Source organism: Heterodontus francisci, chromosome 18 (assembly GCF_036365525.1).
Source record: "Heterodontus francisci isolate sHetFra1 chromosome 18, sHetFra1.hap1, whole genome shotgun sequence".
In the NCBI taxonomy this organism is placed as follows: Eukaryota; Metazoa; Chordata; class Chondrichthyes; order Heterodontiformes; family Heterodontidae; genus Heterodontus; species Heterodontus francisci.
The window spans coordinates 11,071,740-11,088,730 of NC_090388.1; the positions used below are offsets into that span (position 1 = coordinate 11,071,740).

At 44.2% G+C, this 16,991-nt stretch overlaps 1 protein-coding gene across 7 annotated transcripts in view; it reads right to left on the reverse strand.

Moving 5' to 3' along the window:
- cracr2aa (calcium release activated channel regulator 2Aa) overlaps window positions 1-16,991 on the reverse strand; it is a 114,796-nt gene that overhangs the window by 88,783 nt on the left and 9,022 nt on the right. For 5 of the 7 annotated variants that reach the window (XM_068050251.1, XM_068050245.1, XM_068050247.1 and 2 more), the window contains exons 2-3: window positions 8,398-8,490; window positions 4,991-5,301 (exon numbers count right to left, since the gene is read on the reverse strand). In XM_068050251.1, coding sequence (XP_067906352.1) covers window positions 4,991-5,158 — 168 coding nt within the window. In that variant the 5' untranslated portion in view covers window positions 5,159-5,301; window positions 8,398-8,490. Of the gene's footprint in view, window positions 1-4,990; window positions 5,302-8,397; window positions 8,491-12,734; window positions 12,808-16,991 lie in introns of those variants that run through there. The other 2 variants (XM_068050246.1, XM_068050248.1) reach the window with 2 other exon arrangements.

Here is a 16,991-nt window from a genome sequence, read left to right on the forward strand (position 1 = left end):
CAAATGGAGGGAGAGGGAAGGGGAGGGGGAATGAGGGGCAGGATGGAGGGCGAGGTTCATGTTAGAATGAGAGATTTAGGAAATTGTAAAATGGATCCTTCTCCCCATCGACCCCACTCTGGGTGCAACTGTCTAACGAAAGGTCATCGACCTGAATCCTTAACTCTTTCCACACCACCCTGACTTGGAACTATATCGCCGTTCCTTCACTGTTGCTGGATCAAAATCCTGGAACTCCCTGCCTTACAGCACTGTGGGTGTGCCTGCACCAGATGGACTGCAGTGGTTCAAGAAGGCGGCTCACCACCACCTTCTCAAGGGCAATTGGGGATGGGTAATAAATACTGGCCTGGCCAGCAAAGCTCATTTCCCATGAAAGGATTAAAAAAAACGCTGCCTGGCCTGCTGAGCATTTCCAGCAGTTTTTGCTTATTTTTTGATTCTAGGTTTCAGGGTTGTGCTGTTAGTTGCAGTTATTCACCCACCAGTGGATTTATCAGCTTGAATCCATCGAATGCTAAGCAAATATGAAAAGCTGCAGTTCAAATATTTTGTCAGCTTCCGCATGTGATAAATGACTCACCACTGCTCGATGTAATTACTCAAACAACTGCCTATCCTTATAGATGCAAAGGGATTCATTAGCATTGCTCCATTCCACTGTTTTAAACCAACAAAATGGGCCCTAAAGTCCTTCTAACTATCGCCTGACTTGCTGTGAAGTTTCTCTTTCCACCTTGGTGGTATTTAACTAACTCTGAAGCTACTTCCTCAATATGAAGCCCCTTTTCAGCCTAGACTGAGGAAGCAGAACAGCTCGAGTCCCAAAGGCAGTGAATTTCTTGAGTGTATTCGAGACAGTTTTCTGGAACATTGTGCACAGTGGCGCAGTGGCTAGCACCGCAGCCTCACAACTTTAGCAACCCGGGTTCAATTCTGGGTACTGTCATAACGGAGTTTGCAAGTTCTCCCTGTGAACGTGTGGGTTTTCACCAGGTGCTCCGGTTTCCTCCCACAGTCAAAGACTTGCAGGTTGATAGGTAAATTGGCCATTATAAATTGGCCCTAGTGCAGGTAGGTGGTGTGGGGATGTAGTAGAAATATGGAATTAATGTAGGATTAGTATGGAAGGGTGGTTGATGGTCGGCACAGTCCTGGTGGGCCGATGGGCCTGTTTCAGTGCTGTATCTCTAAACTAAAAATACCTTCTTGAACCTAAATTTACCGATGATGCAGAATTAGTCAATAATCTAATAGTTAGGGAAAATCTAGCTAAAAGTGACCATAATATGACAAATTCAATTATTAGGTAGGAGAGGGGGTATGCGAGTCACAAACCAAAATTTTAATTCAGTTACAAATGACTTTGGAGGGTTGATGCGGAAGTTGATCACAAAAAGCTGGATGGAAGTGTTAAATTACAAACGGTGGGAAGGTGTTCAAAGAAGTATTTCATAGAATCATAGAATAGCACAGGAGGAGACCATTCGGCCCGTCACATCCATGCCGGCTCTCTGCAAGAGCAACTCAACTAGTCCCACTCCTCTGCAAATGTTTTTCTCCTCAGATAATTATCCAATTTTCTTTTGAAGGCCTCGATTAAATCTGCCTCCACCACACTCTCAGGCAGTACATTCCAGATCCTAACCACTTCTTTTACCAATCACCTTAAATCGGAACCCTCTGCTTCTCGATCCTACAATACTCTGTCCAGACCCCTCATGATTTTGAACACCTCTATCAAATCTCCTCTCAACCTTCACTTCTCCAAGGAGAACAGACCCATTTGGTACAATACAAGACATGTACATACCCATAAAGGGCAAAGGGTATACTTGTGTAATTACATAACTTTAGTCAACTAAAAGGTGAGATAGTATAAATCTAAAAGAAATGCAAGGAATAGTAGAGATCAATGTTCCTGCTAAACTGTACAGATGCAAAGCCTGAAAGGTACCACATAGGCCTTGTTCGAAGGCCAAGCAAAAAATTTAAAAGGAACCACACAATAAAAAAAACTGGCCGTGCACAACAACTAAATTTAACATGAAACATTGGATCCCATGCACCAAGAGGGATATAAAGAACAGCAAAGAATGCAAAGAAAGCAGGAAGCACAATAAAAATGAATGAGATAAAACCTGTGAGGGATATCACAAACAACACAAAAGGAATTTTACAAGTGTATTAGGAGAAAGGCCATGTGAGCTGCATGGAAGATGGCAGGATCCCCAAGGACACATTATACAGCGAGCTCGCCACTGGTATCAGACCCACCAGCCGTCCAAGTCTCCGCTCTAAAGACGTCTGCAAACGCGACATGAAGTCCTGTGACATTGATCACAAGTCGTGGGAGTCAGTTGCCAGTGATCGCCAGAGCTGGCGGGCAGCCATAAAGGCGGGGCTAAAGAGTGGCGAGTTGAAGAGACTTAGCAGTTGGCAGGAAAAAAGACAGAAGTGCAAGGAGAGAGCCAACTGTGTAATAGTCCCGGCAACCAATTTTATCTGCAGCACCTGTGGAAGAGTCTGTCACTCTAGAATTGGCCTTTATAGCCACTCCAGGCGCTGCTTCACAAACCACTGACCACCTCCAGGCACTTACCCATTGTCTCTCGAAACAAGGAGGCCAAAGAAGAAGAAGAAGAAGAAGAAGATTAGGAGAAAGACGGTGTCAAAGTGTAATGTGGACCCCCTAAAGACAGACATAGGTGATGTTGTAATTGAAAATAAGGAAACAGTGAACTTACTAAATAGTTACTTTGTACCAGTCTTCACAATATAAGAAGAGGATAAAGTACCAGAGATACAAGGAAAACTAAACATAAAGCAAGTGGAGGAACTAACTTGATTTAGTGTAAGTTTTTAAAAAATGCAATGGAGAAAATAATGAGATGGAAGATTGACAAATTTCCAGGTCCTAATGGCTTCCATCCCAAGGTATTAAAAGAAATAAGTGAGGAAATAACAGATACTTGAGTCATGATCTTCCAAAACTCTCTTGATTTAGGAATTGTCCCCTTGGATTGGAAAATGACCAATGTCCAAATCATGTTTGACAAATCAATTGAAGTTTTTGAGTGTGTAACTAGCAGGATAGATAAGGGGGAACCAGTGGATGTATTATATTCAGAATTTCAGAAGGCATTCAATAAGGTGCCACACCAGAGGTAGTTACACAAGGTTAGGGCTTATGAAGTTGAAGCATGGATTGAGGATTGGTTAATAAACAAAAAACAGAGAGTAGGAATAAACATTTCTGGAATGTCAGGGTGTAACTAGTGCAGTGTTGTAAAGGTGCTGTGTCTAAGTTTGCAGAAGGTGGGAGGGCAAGTAAACTCTGAGGAGGATGCAAACAGGCTGGTTAAGTGACTGGGAAAGAAGGTGCCAGATGGACTATAATGTGGGGAACTGTTAAATCATCCACTTTGTCTTTAAAAAAATGAACCTTTATTTTTAAAGGTGAACAATGGTCTAAAATGGCTGCCGAAGAAAAACAGGATTAGCCTTTTGTGTATCCAAACAGTCTGACAAAGACAAAGGCCAAATCTTCAAAGCCAAAAAGGTGTTAATAAAACCCATCTTACACCTATCCTAACAAATATTACAGAATTGAAAACAGAGGGTGAAGTAGCCACATCCTGGGCCATTGTGTGATCACCATGGCGAGAAACCAGACTGTCTCCTAACAGGAGGTGAGGAGTAACACAGTTTTAACTTAAAAAGACAGCCAGAGAGTGAGAGAGACACTGATCCAGAAGGTGAAGCTACTTGTAACAGCTGGCATTCCAGCAAGCCAGAAAGCATATGCCCTGCTGAAAAAAAATCCAACATGTACCTTGTACAGCAGAGAAAACTAGAAGTAACCCACCATCTTCAACAGAACCTTCAATCAAGAGAGAAATCTACAATTACTTCAGGCCTGCAACCATCCGGAACTTGAGTCTCAAGAGAATTCAACATGTTTATCGTAACCTTTCTCCCCCATTAAAAAAAACCTTCCTCTTTCCCTTCTCTATCGGTTGTGTGTGTGCGTGTGTGCGTGCGTGCGCGTATGCACGTGAGCGAATGTGAGAGTGGATGTGGTTGCGTCAATTTTGGGATAAGGCATATTGATCAATAAACAATTGACTTTCTGAAGAAAATCTGTCGCTGTCTGGTTATTTGAAAAATTAAACACCAATACTCTAATACAAATACACTTGCTGCAGTCAGGTGGGAATTGAACAGTGAGAACCACCACGCCACACCATGTGGCTGTAACAGATGATCAGTGATCTTATTGACATGTTGAAAATGATTAAAGGATTTGATAGGGTAGATAGAAAGAAACCGTTTCCTCTGGTGGGAACAAGTTCAGAACAAGGGGGGCAGAACCTTAAAATTAGAGCCAGGCCATTCAGGGGTGATGCCAGAAAACGCCAACGGCGGTGAAAATCTGGAACCCTCTCCCCGAAAAGGCTGTTGAGACTGGGTGTCAATTGATTTTTTGTTGGTGAAGGTTATTAAGGGTTATGGAACCAAGATGGATAAATAGAGATAAGATACAGGTCAGCCATGATCTAATTGAATGGAAGCAGAACAGGCTCGAGAGGCTAAACGGCTTACTCCTCTTCCTAGAATATTGTACTACCAAAGATTGTGAATTCTGGAATAAGGCTGAAATGTAAACTGAAAAAGCACAAAACAGCTGTCAACACTTATAAAGAAAATGGCCACTGATGGCCCTTCATCACCAAACATCCCGCCAGGCAAAGCCCAGGAGATACACTGAGAAAGGCCATTTATGTCGCTTCTCTACAGATTCCGATTACCCTGACAAAGAAAGAATCCATTCAAATGCATTAAGGAGTAGCAGAAATACATAAAGCTTTGGCTCCAGCCATTTGTTTAATTTTGAAAGCTGGCTGAAGAATCAGTTATTAACTTTCAGAAGCAATGATCAAAACACATTCCATGAGTGTGTGTGTAGCTCCTTACTCTCAAATCTTACCTGCATATCTCTTTGGTTAATAAAGCCTTTAGCTTCTCGGTCGCAGATCTGGAAGAATTCCTGAGCTTTCTCCTTCAGAGCCAATTGTCCACTACTACGGATCTCAGCCCTATTCCAATCAACTAACTCCAAGTCCCGCTGGGCTGATAGACCATTGTCATCTTCCATTTGGGTTTTATTTTTTGTATCTGCCAAAGGTACTTTTTCTAAAGCTGCTATGATTCAGTTCCAAAAAGCTAAAGATTACACCTGTCTCTTGCTAATGTTCCACACTGATCTAAGCAACAGCCTCTTTAATTCACCTGCAGTACCTGGAAAAGGAAAAAAACCTTTTTAGAAATCTTTGATTTATTTTATTAATAAACTGGACTTTAGTACAAACTGAAGCAGATAATTATAGGTTGAAGTAGAGCAACAAACTGAAGTACAAGTTGGTTATTAAATGAATTGAATGATTCCATTGCCAAACATTGGAGAAGCAGAAGATTTAGCACCACAATAGAAAGTTGATGGATATATATTAAAGTTCAATAAGCATTTCAGAAATATTTTCTCATCTTATTGATCAGTTACATTTTCCAACCTGTTAAAGACAGAAAAACAGCCAACAGAGGGAAATAAACAACAAAAACATTTTGTATGATTATACATATAAGCCTAAAACATGCCAGTCATTCCAATTCAATAGAATGGGAAAGTGTCTGTTATTTAGAATCCTTGCTTTTACCGGGTGGCGCATCTATAAATGCAAACTGCTTTCCTCATCAAGTAAAATATAAGCACTAATGAATATCCAGATCAGTGACTTCTTGCGTAAGTGCCATTAGCTATGGCTCAGTATCAGCAGGCCATGGGTTCAAGACCCACTCCAGAGACCGAGGCACAAAATCTAGGCTGACACTGCGGAGTGCTGCATTGTCAGAGGTGCCGTATTTTGGATGAGACATTAAACCAAGGCCCCATATGCCGAAGGGTCACTGACCCGAAACGTTAACTCTGCTTCACTTTTCACAGATGCTGCCAGACCTGCTGAGTGGTTCCAGCATTTCTTGTTTTTACCCCATATGCCCTCTCAGGTGGGCGTAAAAGATCCCATAGCATTACTGAAAGCAAAGCAGGCAAGCTCTCCTCCATGTCCACTTATCCAGATTATCTGGTTGTTGTCACGTTACTGTTTGTGGGAGCTTGCTGTACGCAAATTGGCTGCCTCATTTCCTATATTACAACAGTGGCTACACTTCAAAAGTACTTTATTCACTGTAAAGTGTTTTGGGACATCTGCAGGACTTTCTTTTTGCATATCCTGTGACATGTTTTTAAAAATTCAATCATGGGATGTGAGCATTGCTGGTGGGGCCAGCATTTATTGACCTTCAGAAGGTGGTGGTGAGCTGTCTTCTTGAACCGCTGCAGTCCATGTGGTGTAGGTACATCCACAGTGCTGTTAGGGAGGGAGTTCCAGGATTTTGACCGAGTCACCGCGAAGGAAAGGTAATATATTTCCAACTTCAGGATGGTGTGTTACATGGAGGGGATCTTGCAGATGATGGTATTTCCATGCACCTGTTGTCCTTGTGCTTCTAGGTGAAGACTGCAGGTTTGGGAGGTTCTATTGATGAAGCTTTGGTGAGTTGCTACAGTGCATCTTGTAGATGGTACACACTGCTGCCACATGCACCAGTGGTGGAGGGAGTGAATGTTTACAGTGCTGGGCACCAACTGTGGACAGGGCATTATGTCGCAATACACTATCAGGGAAACAATATCAAAGTTTGGCAGGTGACAGGTTTTAGGAAGCATTGGATAACTGGGAAGAAGGTACACGACTTCAGGTTGGTAGACTGGGCAGATAGACGTCAAATGAAATTTAATGCAGAGAAGCGGGCGAGGATACATTTCAGTAGGAAATGTAAGAAGCTAACAGACACTAAATGGTAAAACCTTTAAAACAAGTAGTTTTCATCAGAGTTGATGAGCTGGAGTCTGAGCTTTGGACACTGTTACACATCCTGGACGCTGTGTTTCAGGAGGCAGTCACACCCCTTACATTAACTACCTTGAATTCGGCCAGTGATCAGGGACAGGTGGGTGTGACTATGAGTGAGACAGGTAGAGGGATCCAGGAGGTAGTGTTGCAGGAGCCTCAGCCATTGTCCTTGTCCAACAGGTTCGAGATTCTTGCTCCCTGTGTGGATGAGAGCAGGGACTGTAGGGAGCATGAGCAAACTGACCACAGCGGCATGGTACAGGGAGCCATTCAAGTGGGGGGAGAAAAGAGAAATGCAGTCGTAATCGGGGATAGTACAGTTAGGGCCATAGACACTGTTCTCTGTGACCAGGATCGAGAGTCCCAAAGGCTCTGTTGCCTACCTGGATGCCAGGGCTCGGGATATCTCATCCGAACTTGGAGTGGGAAGGGAAAGATCCAGTTGTTGTGGTCCATGTAGGTACCAACAATGTAGGTAGAACGAGGTTAGAAGTTCTGCTGAGGGAATATGAGCAGCTAGGGGCTAAATTAAAAAGACGAACCAAAAAAGTAATAATCTCTGGATTACTACCTGAGCCACGATCAAATTGGCAAAGGGTCAATAAGATTAAAGAGGTAAATGCATGGCTCAAAGATTGGTGTGGGAGAAATGGGTTCGAATTCATGGGACATTGGCACCAGTACTGGGGAAGGAGGGAGCTGTTCCGATGGGACGGGCTCCACCTGAATCATGCTGGGACCAGAGTCCTGGCGAATCGTATAACTAGAGTTGTAGATAGGGCTTTAAACTAAATAGTGGGGGGGGGGGGGGGGGAGGGTTCAGTTGCATGGAAAAACAGGAAGTTGAAGGAGAAGGTAGGAGTACAGGTTAGTGGTGAGGCTGATTGTTACCAAACTGCAAGAAGTATACTGGTTAAACCAGAAGAGAGAAATAATAAACAGGCGAATAAAGCATCAGTGCTGAGGGACAGGTTAGGGGGTATAGCCCAAATAAGAGTTCTATATACAAATGCACGGAGTGTAAGGAATAAACTAGATGAACTGCAGGCGCAAATTCAAATGGAAGATTATGATGTGGTGACCATTGCGGAGACGTGGCTGCAGGATGGTCGGGACTGGGAACTAAATATACCTGGTTATAAAGTTTACAGGAGGGACAGGGAAAATGGCAGAGTGGGTGGAGTAGCCTTACTGATTAGAAATAATATCACCTCATTGGTGAGGGAGGATATAATGCAGGGAAAGCATCCAGTGGAGACCTTATGGGTGGAATTGAGGAACAGAAAAGGATCTAAAACTGTAATAGGTGTTGTGTATAGACCCCCTGGTAGCAGTTCTGAGGTGTTAGATTGTATAAATGCACAAATTAGGCAAGTGTGTAACAAAGGTAGAGTAATATTAATGGGGGATTTTAACTTACACATAGATTGGGAGAGGCAGACTAGCACCTGTCAGAAAGGTAGTGATTTTCTGGAATGTGTCCGGGATCGTTTCCGACAGCAATATGTCCTAGCTGTAACAAGGAGACAGGCAATATTAGATTTAGTTATGAGTAATGAGCCAAATTTAATTAGTAGTCTAATTTTGCGTGAACATTTATCAAATAGTGATCACAACATGATCAAATACAAGGTAGCGTTTGAAAGTGAAAAGCACGAATCAGCTACTAGAATTTTAGACTTGGGTAGAACATAGAACAGTACAGGCCCTTCGGCCCACAACGTTGTGCCGAACCTTTAACCTACTCTAAGATCAAACTAACTACCTACCCTTCATTCTACTATCATCCATGTACCTATCTAAGAGTCGCTTAAATGCCCCTAATGTATCTGCTTCTACTACCACCACTGGCAGCGCATTCCACGCACCCACCACTCTCTGTGTAAAGAACCTACCTCTGACATCTCCCCGAAACCTTCCTCCAATCACCTTAAAATTATGCCCCCTGGTGATAGCCCTTTCCACCCTGGGAAAAAGTCTCTGACTATCCACTCTATCTATGCCTCGCATCATCTTGTACCCCTCTATCAAGTCACCTCTCATCCTTCTTCGCTCCAATGAGAAAAGCCCTAGCTCCCTCAATCTTTCTTCGTAGGACATGCCCTCCAATCCAGGCAGCATCCTGGTAAATCTCCTCTGAACCCTCTCTAAAGCTTCCACATCCTTCCTATAATGAGGCGACCAGAACTGAACACAATATTCCAAGTGTGGTCGAACCAGGGCCTTATAGAGCTGCAGCATAACCTCGCGGCTCTTAAACTCAATCCCCGTTAATGAAAGCCAACACACCATACGCCTTCTTAACAACCCTATCAACTTGGGTGGCAACTTTGAGCGATCGATGGACATGGACCCCAAGATCCCTCTGTTCCTCCACACGACCAAGAATCCTGTCTTTAAGCCTGTATTCCGCATTCAAATACGACCTTCCAAAATGAATCACTTCACACTTTTCCAGGTTGAACTCCATCTGCCACTTCTCAGCCCAGCTCTGCATCCTGTCAATGTCCCGTTGCAACCGACAACAGCCTTCCACACTATCCACAACTCCAGCAACCTTCGTGTCATCAGCAAACTTGCTAACCCAGTCTTTCACTTCCTCATCCAAGTCATTTATAAAATTCACAAAGAGCAGAGGTTCCAGAACAGATCCTTGTGGAACACCACTGGTCACCGAGCTCCATGCTGAATACTTTCCATCTACTACCACCCTCTGACTTCGATGGGCCAGCCAATTTTGTATCCAGACAGCCAACTTTCCCTGAATCCCATGCCTCCTTACTTTCTGAATGAGCCTACCATGGGGAACCTTAAAAAACTTGCTAAAATCCATATACACCACATCCACTGCTCTTCCTTCATCAATGTTTTTTGTCACATCTTCAAAGAATTCAATAAGGCTTATGAGGCATGACCTGCCCCTTACAAAGCCATGCTGACAGTCTCTAATCAAACCATGCTTTTCCAAATAATCATAAATCCTGTCTCTCAGAATCCTCTCCAATAATTTGCCCACTACCGACGTAAGACTGACTGGTCTATAATTCCCAGGGTTATCCCTATTCCCTTTCTTGAACAAGGGAACAACATTTGCCACCCTCCAATCATCCGGTACTACTCCAGTGGACAGTGAAGACGCAAAGATCATCGCCAAAGGCGCAGCAATCTCTTCCCTCGCTTCCCGTAATATCCTTGGGTATATCCCGTCTGGCCCAGGGGACTTATCTGTCCTCATATCATTCAAAATTTCCAGCACATCCTCCCTCTTAACCTCTACCTGTTCGAGCATATCAGCCTGTTCCACGCTGTCCTCACAAACGACCAGGTTCCTCTCACTTGTGAATACTGAAGCAAAGTATTCATTTAGGACCTCCCCTACCTCCTCCGACTCCAGGCACAAGTTCCCTCCACTATCCCTGACCGGCCCTACCCTCACTCTGGCCATCCTCTTGTTCCTCACATAAGTGTAGAACGCCTTGGGATTTTCCTTAATCCTACCCGCCAAGACTTTCTCATGTCCCCTTCTAGCTCTCCTAAGTCCATTCTTCAGTTCCTTCCTGGCTACCTTGTAACCCTCTGGAGCCCTGTCTGATCCTTGCTTCCTCAACCTTAAGTAAGCTTCCTTCTTCCTCTTGTTCCACATCTCTTGTCATCCAAGGTTCCTTCACCCTACCATCCCTTGCCTGCCTCATCGGGACAAACCTATCCAGCAGTCGCAGCAAGTGCTCCCTAAACAACCTCCACACTACTGTCGTGCATTTCCCTGAGAACATCTGTTCCCAATTTATGCTCCCCAGTTCCTGCCTAATAGTATTGTAATTCCCCCTCCCACAATTAAATATTTTCCCAGCCCATCTGCTTCTGTCCCTCTTCATGACTATAGTAAAGGTCAGGGAGTTGTGATCACTATCACCGAAATGCTCTCCCACCGAGAGATCTGGCCTGGTTCGTTGCCAAGCACCAAGTCCAACATAGGCTCCCCTCTAGTTGGCCTATCTACATATTGAGTCAGGAAACCTTCCTGGCCACACCTGACAAAAACTGCTCCATCCAAACTATTTGCACTAAGGAGGTTCCAATCAATATTAGGGAAGTTGAAGTCACCCATGACAACAACCCTGTTACTTCTGCACCTTCCCAAAATCTGCCTCCCAATCGGTTCCTCCATGACTCTGTTGCTATTGGGGGGTCTATAGAAAACTCCCAACAAAGTGACTGCTCCTTTCCGGTTTCTGACTTCCACCCATAATGACTCAGTAGACAAACCCTCCTCGACGACCTCCCTTTCTGCAGCTGTGATACTATCCCTGATTAGCAATGCCACTCCCCCACCCCTCTTTTACCTCCCTCCCTATTCCTTTTGAAACATCTAAACCCCGGAACATCCAACATCCATTCCTGCCCCTGTGATATCCACATCTCCGTAATGGCCACAACATTGTAGCTCCAAGTACTGATCCATGCTCTAAGTTCATCACCCTTATTCCTGACACTTCTTGCGTTAAAATAGACACACTTCAACCCATCATACTGGCTGCAACTTTGCCCTGTCAACTGTCTAACCTTCCTCACAGACTCTCTGCACTCGGTATCTGTCTGTTCAACAGCTACCCCATCCACTGATCCGTAGCTCCGGTTCCCATCCCCCTGCCAAACTAGTTTAAACCCTCCTGAAGAGCTCTAGCAAACCTCCCGCCCAGGATATTGGTGCCCCTCCAGTTCAGATGCAACCCGTCCTTCTTGTACAGGTCCCACCTTCCCCAGAAGGTATCCCAATGATCCACATATCTGAATCCCTCCCTCCTGTACCAGTTCTGTAGCCACGTGTTCAGCTGCACTCGCTCCCTGTTTCTAGCCTCTCTAGCAGGTGGCACTGGTAACAATCCTGCTCATCCTGCCTTTCAGCTTCCAACCTAACTCCCTATATTCGCTTTTCAGGTCCTCATCCCTTTTCCTAGCTATGTCATTGGTACCGATGTGTACCACGACCTCTGGCTGCTCCCCCTCCCCCTTAAGAATCCTGTAGACTCGATCCGAGACATCTCTGACCCTGGCACCCGGGAGGCAACATACCATCCGGGAGTCTCGTTCGCGACCACAGAATCTCCTGTCTGTTCCTCTAACCATTAAATCTCCAATCACTATTGCTCTCCTATTCTCCCCCCTTCCCTTCTGAGCCACTGGGCCAATGTGGCTTTTCCCTGGTAGGTCGTCCCCCTCAACTGTATCCAAAACGGTATACTTATTATTGAGGGGGACGGCCACAGGGAATCCCTGCAATGTGCGCCTATTCCCTCCCCTGACAGTCACCCAGCTACCTTTATCCTGTAACTTAGGTGTCACTACTTCCCTATAACTGCTCTCTATCACCCCCTCAGCATCCTGAATGATCCGAAGTTCATCCAGCTCCAGCTCCCTAACGCGGTCTGCGAGGAGCTGGAGTTGGGTGCACTTCTCACAGGTGAAGTCAGTGGTGACCCTCACCTCCCACATCCTGCAAGAGCATGCAACTGCCCTAGCTTCCATCCCCTCCGCACTAAATTGACAACAGAGATTTAAAAAATAAAAGGAAAACCTTACTTTACCAAACCCTCCACATGAGGCCTTTTTTTTATTGGTTAGAGGAGGAGGATGGGTGGGAGACACTACATGTGTCGTGTTTCGGGTTTAGCCACTGCCCGAATATATAAGATTACTTACCCAGCAGTCCCCATGTCCGCCGAAACAAAAGGCAAGTTATTTTATGCTGAAACTCACCTTCCCAGCTGACACCTCACTCGCACTATCACTGCTTGAGACAGAGACTGTCCACGGTAAACTGGGTAGATCTGTTAATGGGTCAAATGAGTGAAGAACAGTGGAGAATATTTAAAACATCTAACGAAATACAGAGTGAGTATTTACCCGAGAGGAAAAAGCTCCACTTCACAGAAAAAACAGCCATGGACAACTAAAGAGATTAGGGATAGCATAAAACAAAAAGAAATGGCTTACAAAAATGCAAAACACAGCACAGATCCGGCCGAATGGGATCGATACAAAGACCAGTAAAGGGTCACAAAGCAGCTTATAAGAGCTACTAAAAGAGATTATGAAAGGAAACTTGCAAGGGACATCAAAATCAATAAGAAGGAATTTTATAGTTACATAAAGGGAAAGCGGGTGGTCAAGAGCAATGTAGACCCACTAAAAGCTGACACTGGAGATATTGTCATTGATAATGGGGAAATGGCAGACATGCTGAACAATTACTTTGCCTCAGTATTTACAGTTGAAAAGGAGGATAACTTGCCGGAAGTCCCGAAAAAATTAATAGCCGAAAGGGGACAGGAACTTAATACAATTAACGTAAGTAAAACAATCGGTAACAAGGAAATTAATGGAAGTAAAGAGTGAGAAATCCCCAGGACCTGACGGTTTCCATCCGAGGGTGTTAAAGGAAGTAGGGGAACACATTGTAGATGCCCTAACTATAGACTTTCAGAGTTCCCTAGATTCAGGAGTGGTCCCTCTGGATTGGAAAGTTGCACATGTCACTCCACTTTTTAAGAAGGGTGAAAGGGGGAACCAAGGCAATTACAGACTAGTTAGCCTGACATCTGTGGTGGGCAAGTTGCTGGAGTCTATAAATCAAGGGTAGGGTGACTGAACACCTAGAAAAATTTCAGTTAATCAGGGACAGCCAGCATGGATTCATGACGGGAAGGTCATGCCCGACAAATCTCACTGAATTTTTTGAAGAGGTGACTAAGGTAGAGGACAGGGGAATGTCTATGGATGTTATTTATGTGGACTTCCAGAAGGCATTTGATAAAGTCCCACCTAAGAGACTGTTAACTAAGATAGAAGTCCATGGAGTTGAGGGCAAATTATTGACATGGTTAGGAAGTTGGTTGAGTGGTAGGCGACAGAGAGTGGGGACAATGGGTAAGAACTCTGATTGGCAGGATGTGACTAGTGGTGTCCCACAGGGATCTGTGTTAGGGCCTCAATTATTCATTAACGAATTGGATGATGGCATAGTAAGTCATATATGCACATTTGCTGATGATACAAAGTTAGGCGGCATTGTAGACATGATAGCATAAAATTGCAAAGAGATATTGACAGACTAGGTGAGTGGGCAAAACTGTGGCAGATGGATTTCAATGCGGGCAAGTGTGAGATTATCCATTTTGGACCAAAAAGGATAGAGCAGGTTATTTTCTAAATGGGAAGAGGTTAAGTACAGTGGATGTCCAAAGAGACTTGGGGGTTCAGGTGCATAGATCTTTAAAATGCCACAAGCAAGTGCAAAAAATAATCAAAAAGGCTAATGGAATGCTAGCCTTTATAAAGACACAGAGGTTATGCTGCAGCTGTACAAAACCCTGGTTAGACCCCACTTGGAGTACTGTGAGCAGTTCTGGGCACCACACCTTAGGAAGGATATATTGGCCTTCGAAGGCGTGCAACGTAGGTTTATAAGAATGATACCTGGACTACAGGGGTTAAGTTACGAGGCGAGATTACACAAATCAGGCCTGTTTTCGCTAGAATTTAGAAGGTTAAGGGGTGATCTGATCGAAATCTTCAAGATATTAACAGGGAAAGACAGGCTAGATAAAGATAAACTATTTCCACTGGTTGGAGATTCTAAAACTAGGGGGCATAGTCTAACAATTAGGAGCAGACCGTTCAGGAGAGATGTTAGGAAGCACTTCTTCACGCAAAGGGTGGTAGAGGTTTGGAACTCTCTCCCACAAACAGCAGTTGAAGCTAAAACAGTTGTTAATTTTAAATCTGAGATAGATAGATTTTTGTTAAGCAAAGATATTAAGGGATATAGGCCAAAGGCAGGTATATGGAGTTAGGCCGTGGATCAGCCATGATCTCATTGAATGGCGGGACAGGCTCGAGGGGCTGAATGGCCTACTCCTGTCCCTATATAAGTAGAGGGGCAGAGAAACTTTGGGAGTCAAGCACTCAAATACTTAACACAGGATAGACAATTTGATAGAGTTGTAAAAACAAAACTTTTGGGATCCTACGTTTCTATATAAATTGAGACACAGTACAAAAGCAAAAAAGTAACATTCAACCTGTATAGAACATTGGCTAAACCCAGGTAGACCATTGTAACCTGTGCTGAGTTTTAGGGGGAATATTAAGGCCATGGAGAGAGTGTAGAAGAGATTCACTGAGATGATATCAGGGGTCAGATGGTTTTGTTGTGGAGAGAGATTAGAGGAACTGAGGGAACAAAAAGATTAAAAGGATGCCTGATAGAGCCGTTCAACATTGAGAAGTTTTGAGGAGATAAATCAGGAGAAAACAATTTCCACTGTTTGGTGAGTTAGTAACGAGAAGCAAACATTAAAAATCACCACCAAAAGAGAAGGGAGATGTTAGGGAAAACTTGTGGGTTGTTAGAACACAGAAAGGCTTTCATTGGCAGAATAGAATCTATACTAGTTTCTTCAAGGGAAGAGGATAAATATTTGGGGAAAAAATTAAAAGGACTCAGGGAGGCACAGTGGTTAGCACCACAGCCTCACAGCTCCAGCAACCTGGGTTCGGTTCTGGGTGCTGCCTGTGTGGAGTTTACAAGTTCTCCCTGTGACTGCGTGGGTTTCTGCCGGGTGCTCTGGTTTCCTCCCACTGCCAAAGACTTGCAGGTTGATCGGTAAATTGGCCATTGTAAATTGCCCCTAGTGTAGGTAGATGGTAGGGAATATGGGATTAATGTAGGATTAGCATAAATGGGTGGTTGATGGTCGGCACAGACTTGATGGGCCTCTTTCAGTGCTGTATCTCTCTATGACTTGGAAATGGGAGCAAAGGGATTGCTTTTTCAGAGACCCAGGACAGGCATGATGAGCTGAATGGTCTCCTTCTGTGGGTAAAATTCCATGAGGCGATGTATACAGTAAAATGTTGTATACACTCACTATGCATGTGTAACCTAAGTGAAATGTTATACACCCTTAAAAGAAACAGAAAAGGCTGCTATTTTAGTCTTATAAGGTTCTCTTTTTGTACACACAAGATTGGTAACACAAATCAGATACCATTCCACTTGTTACCAGTGTCAGCTTTCAAGTTAATGATACCCTAGGCCCCTTGAGGTGCAAGATCATCTTTTTATCCCATTATTGTTCTCTTTGGTCTGGCATTTAGCAAATTCCATGGGAGGTAAACTACATCCTGTTTGTTCTTTCTATTTTACGGCTGTTGCACTGTTGAAATAGTATTCTCCTGATGGTTTATTCTTGAATTTATTATAATCCCACCCAAATCTTACTAACAGAGTAAACATTTGCACAATTCAAGTTGTGTACAATTAGATTACTGTAAAGAGCATACGGTCACCAAGGCAACACGTTTCTGTCTTCCTAACCTGATCAGCAGGCTTCTTGTGGAATTTCTAACGAGTGGTCAGGACTTAGAATTACACAGTGCTGCCACCTAAACAAACGTGCCCATTTCACATTACTGCAAGTTTCCAAAACCAATAAATAAATCACTAAAGCAAGGCAGTAGAATTCTTTTTTTTTTATTTGTTCATGGGATGTCAGTATCACTGGCAAGGCCAGCATTTGTTGCCCATGCTCAATTGCCCTCAAGAAGGTGGTGGTAAAGGTGTGCAAAGGAAACCCCACTGAGCCTGAATGCCAGACCCGGAAGTCCAGCCTGACCCAGCCCGAACCAGACACATCATCAGAGTCAGGTCAGGTAGCAGGCCTTTATCCATGTACTGATGTAGAGGCCTGCTACCCGACCCAACCTCGACGGGATCCAACAACACGTGTCGGGTTCGGGCCTGGTCAAGTCGGACTTCCGGCTCCAGCATTCGGACTGGGGTCAGGTTTCCTTTGCACACTTTTAGGTGATGGTGAGCTGCCTTCTTGAACCGCTGCAATCCATGTGGGGTAGGTACACCCACACTGCTGTTAGGAAGGGAGTTCCAGAGTTTTGGCCCAGCAACACAGAAGGAACGGCGATATATTTCCAATTCAAGATGGTGGGTGGTTT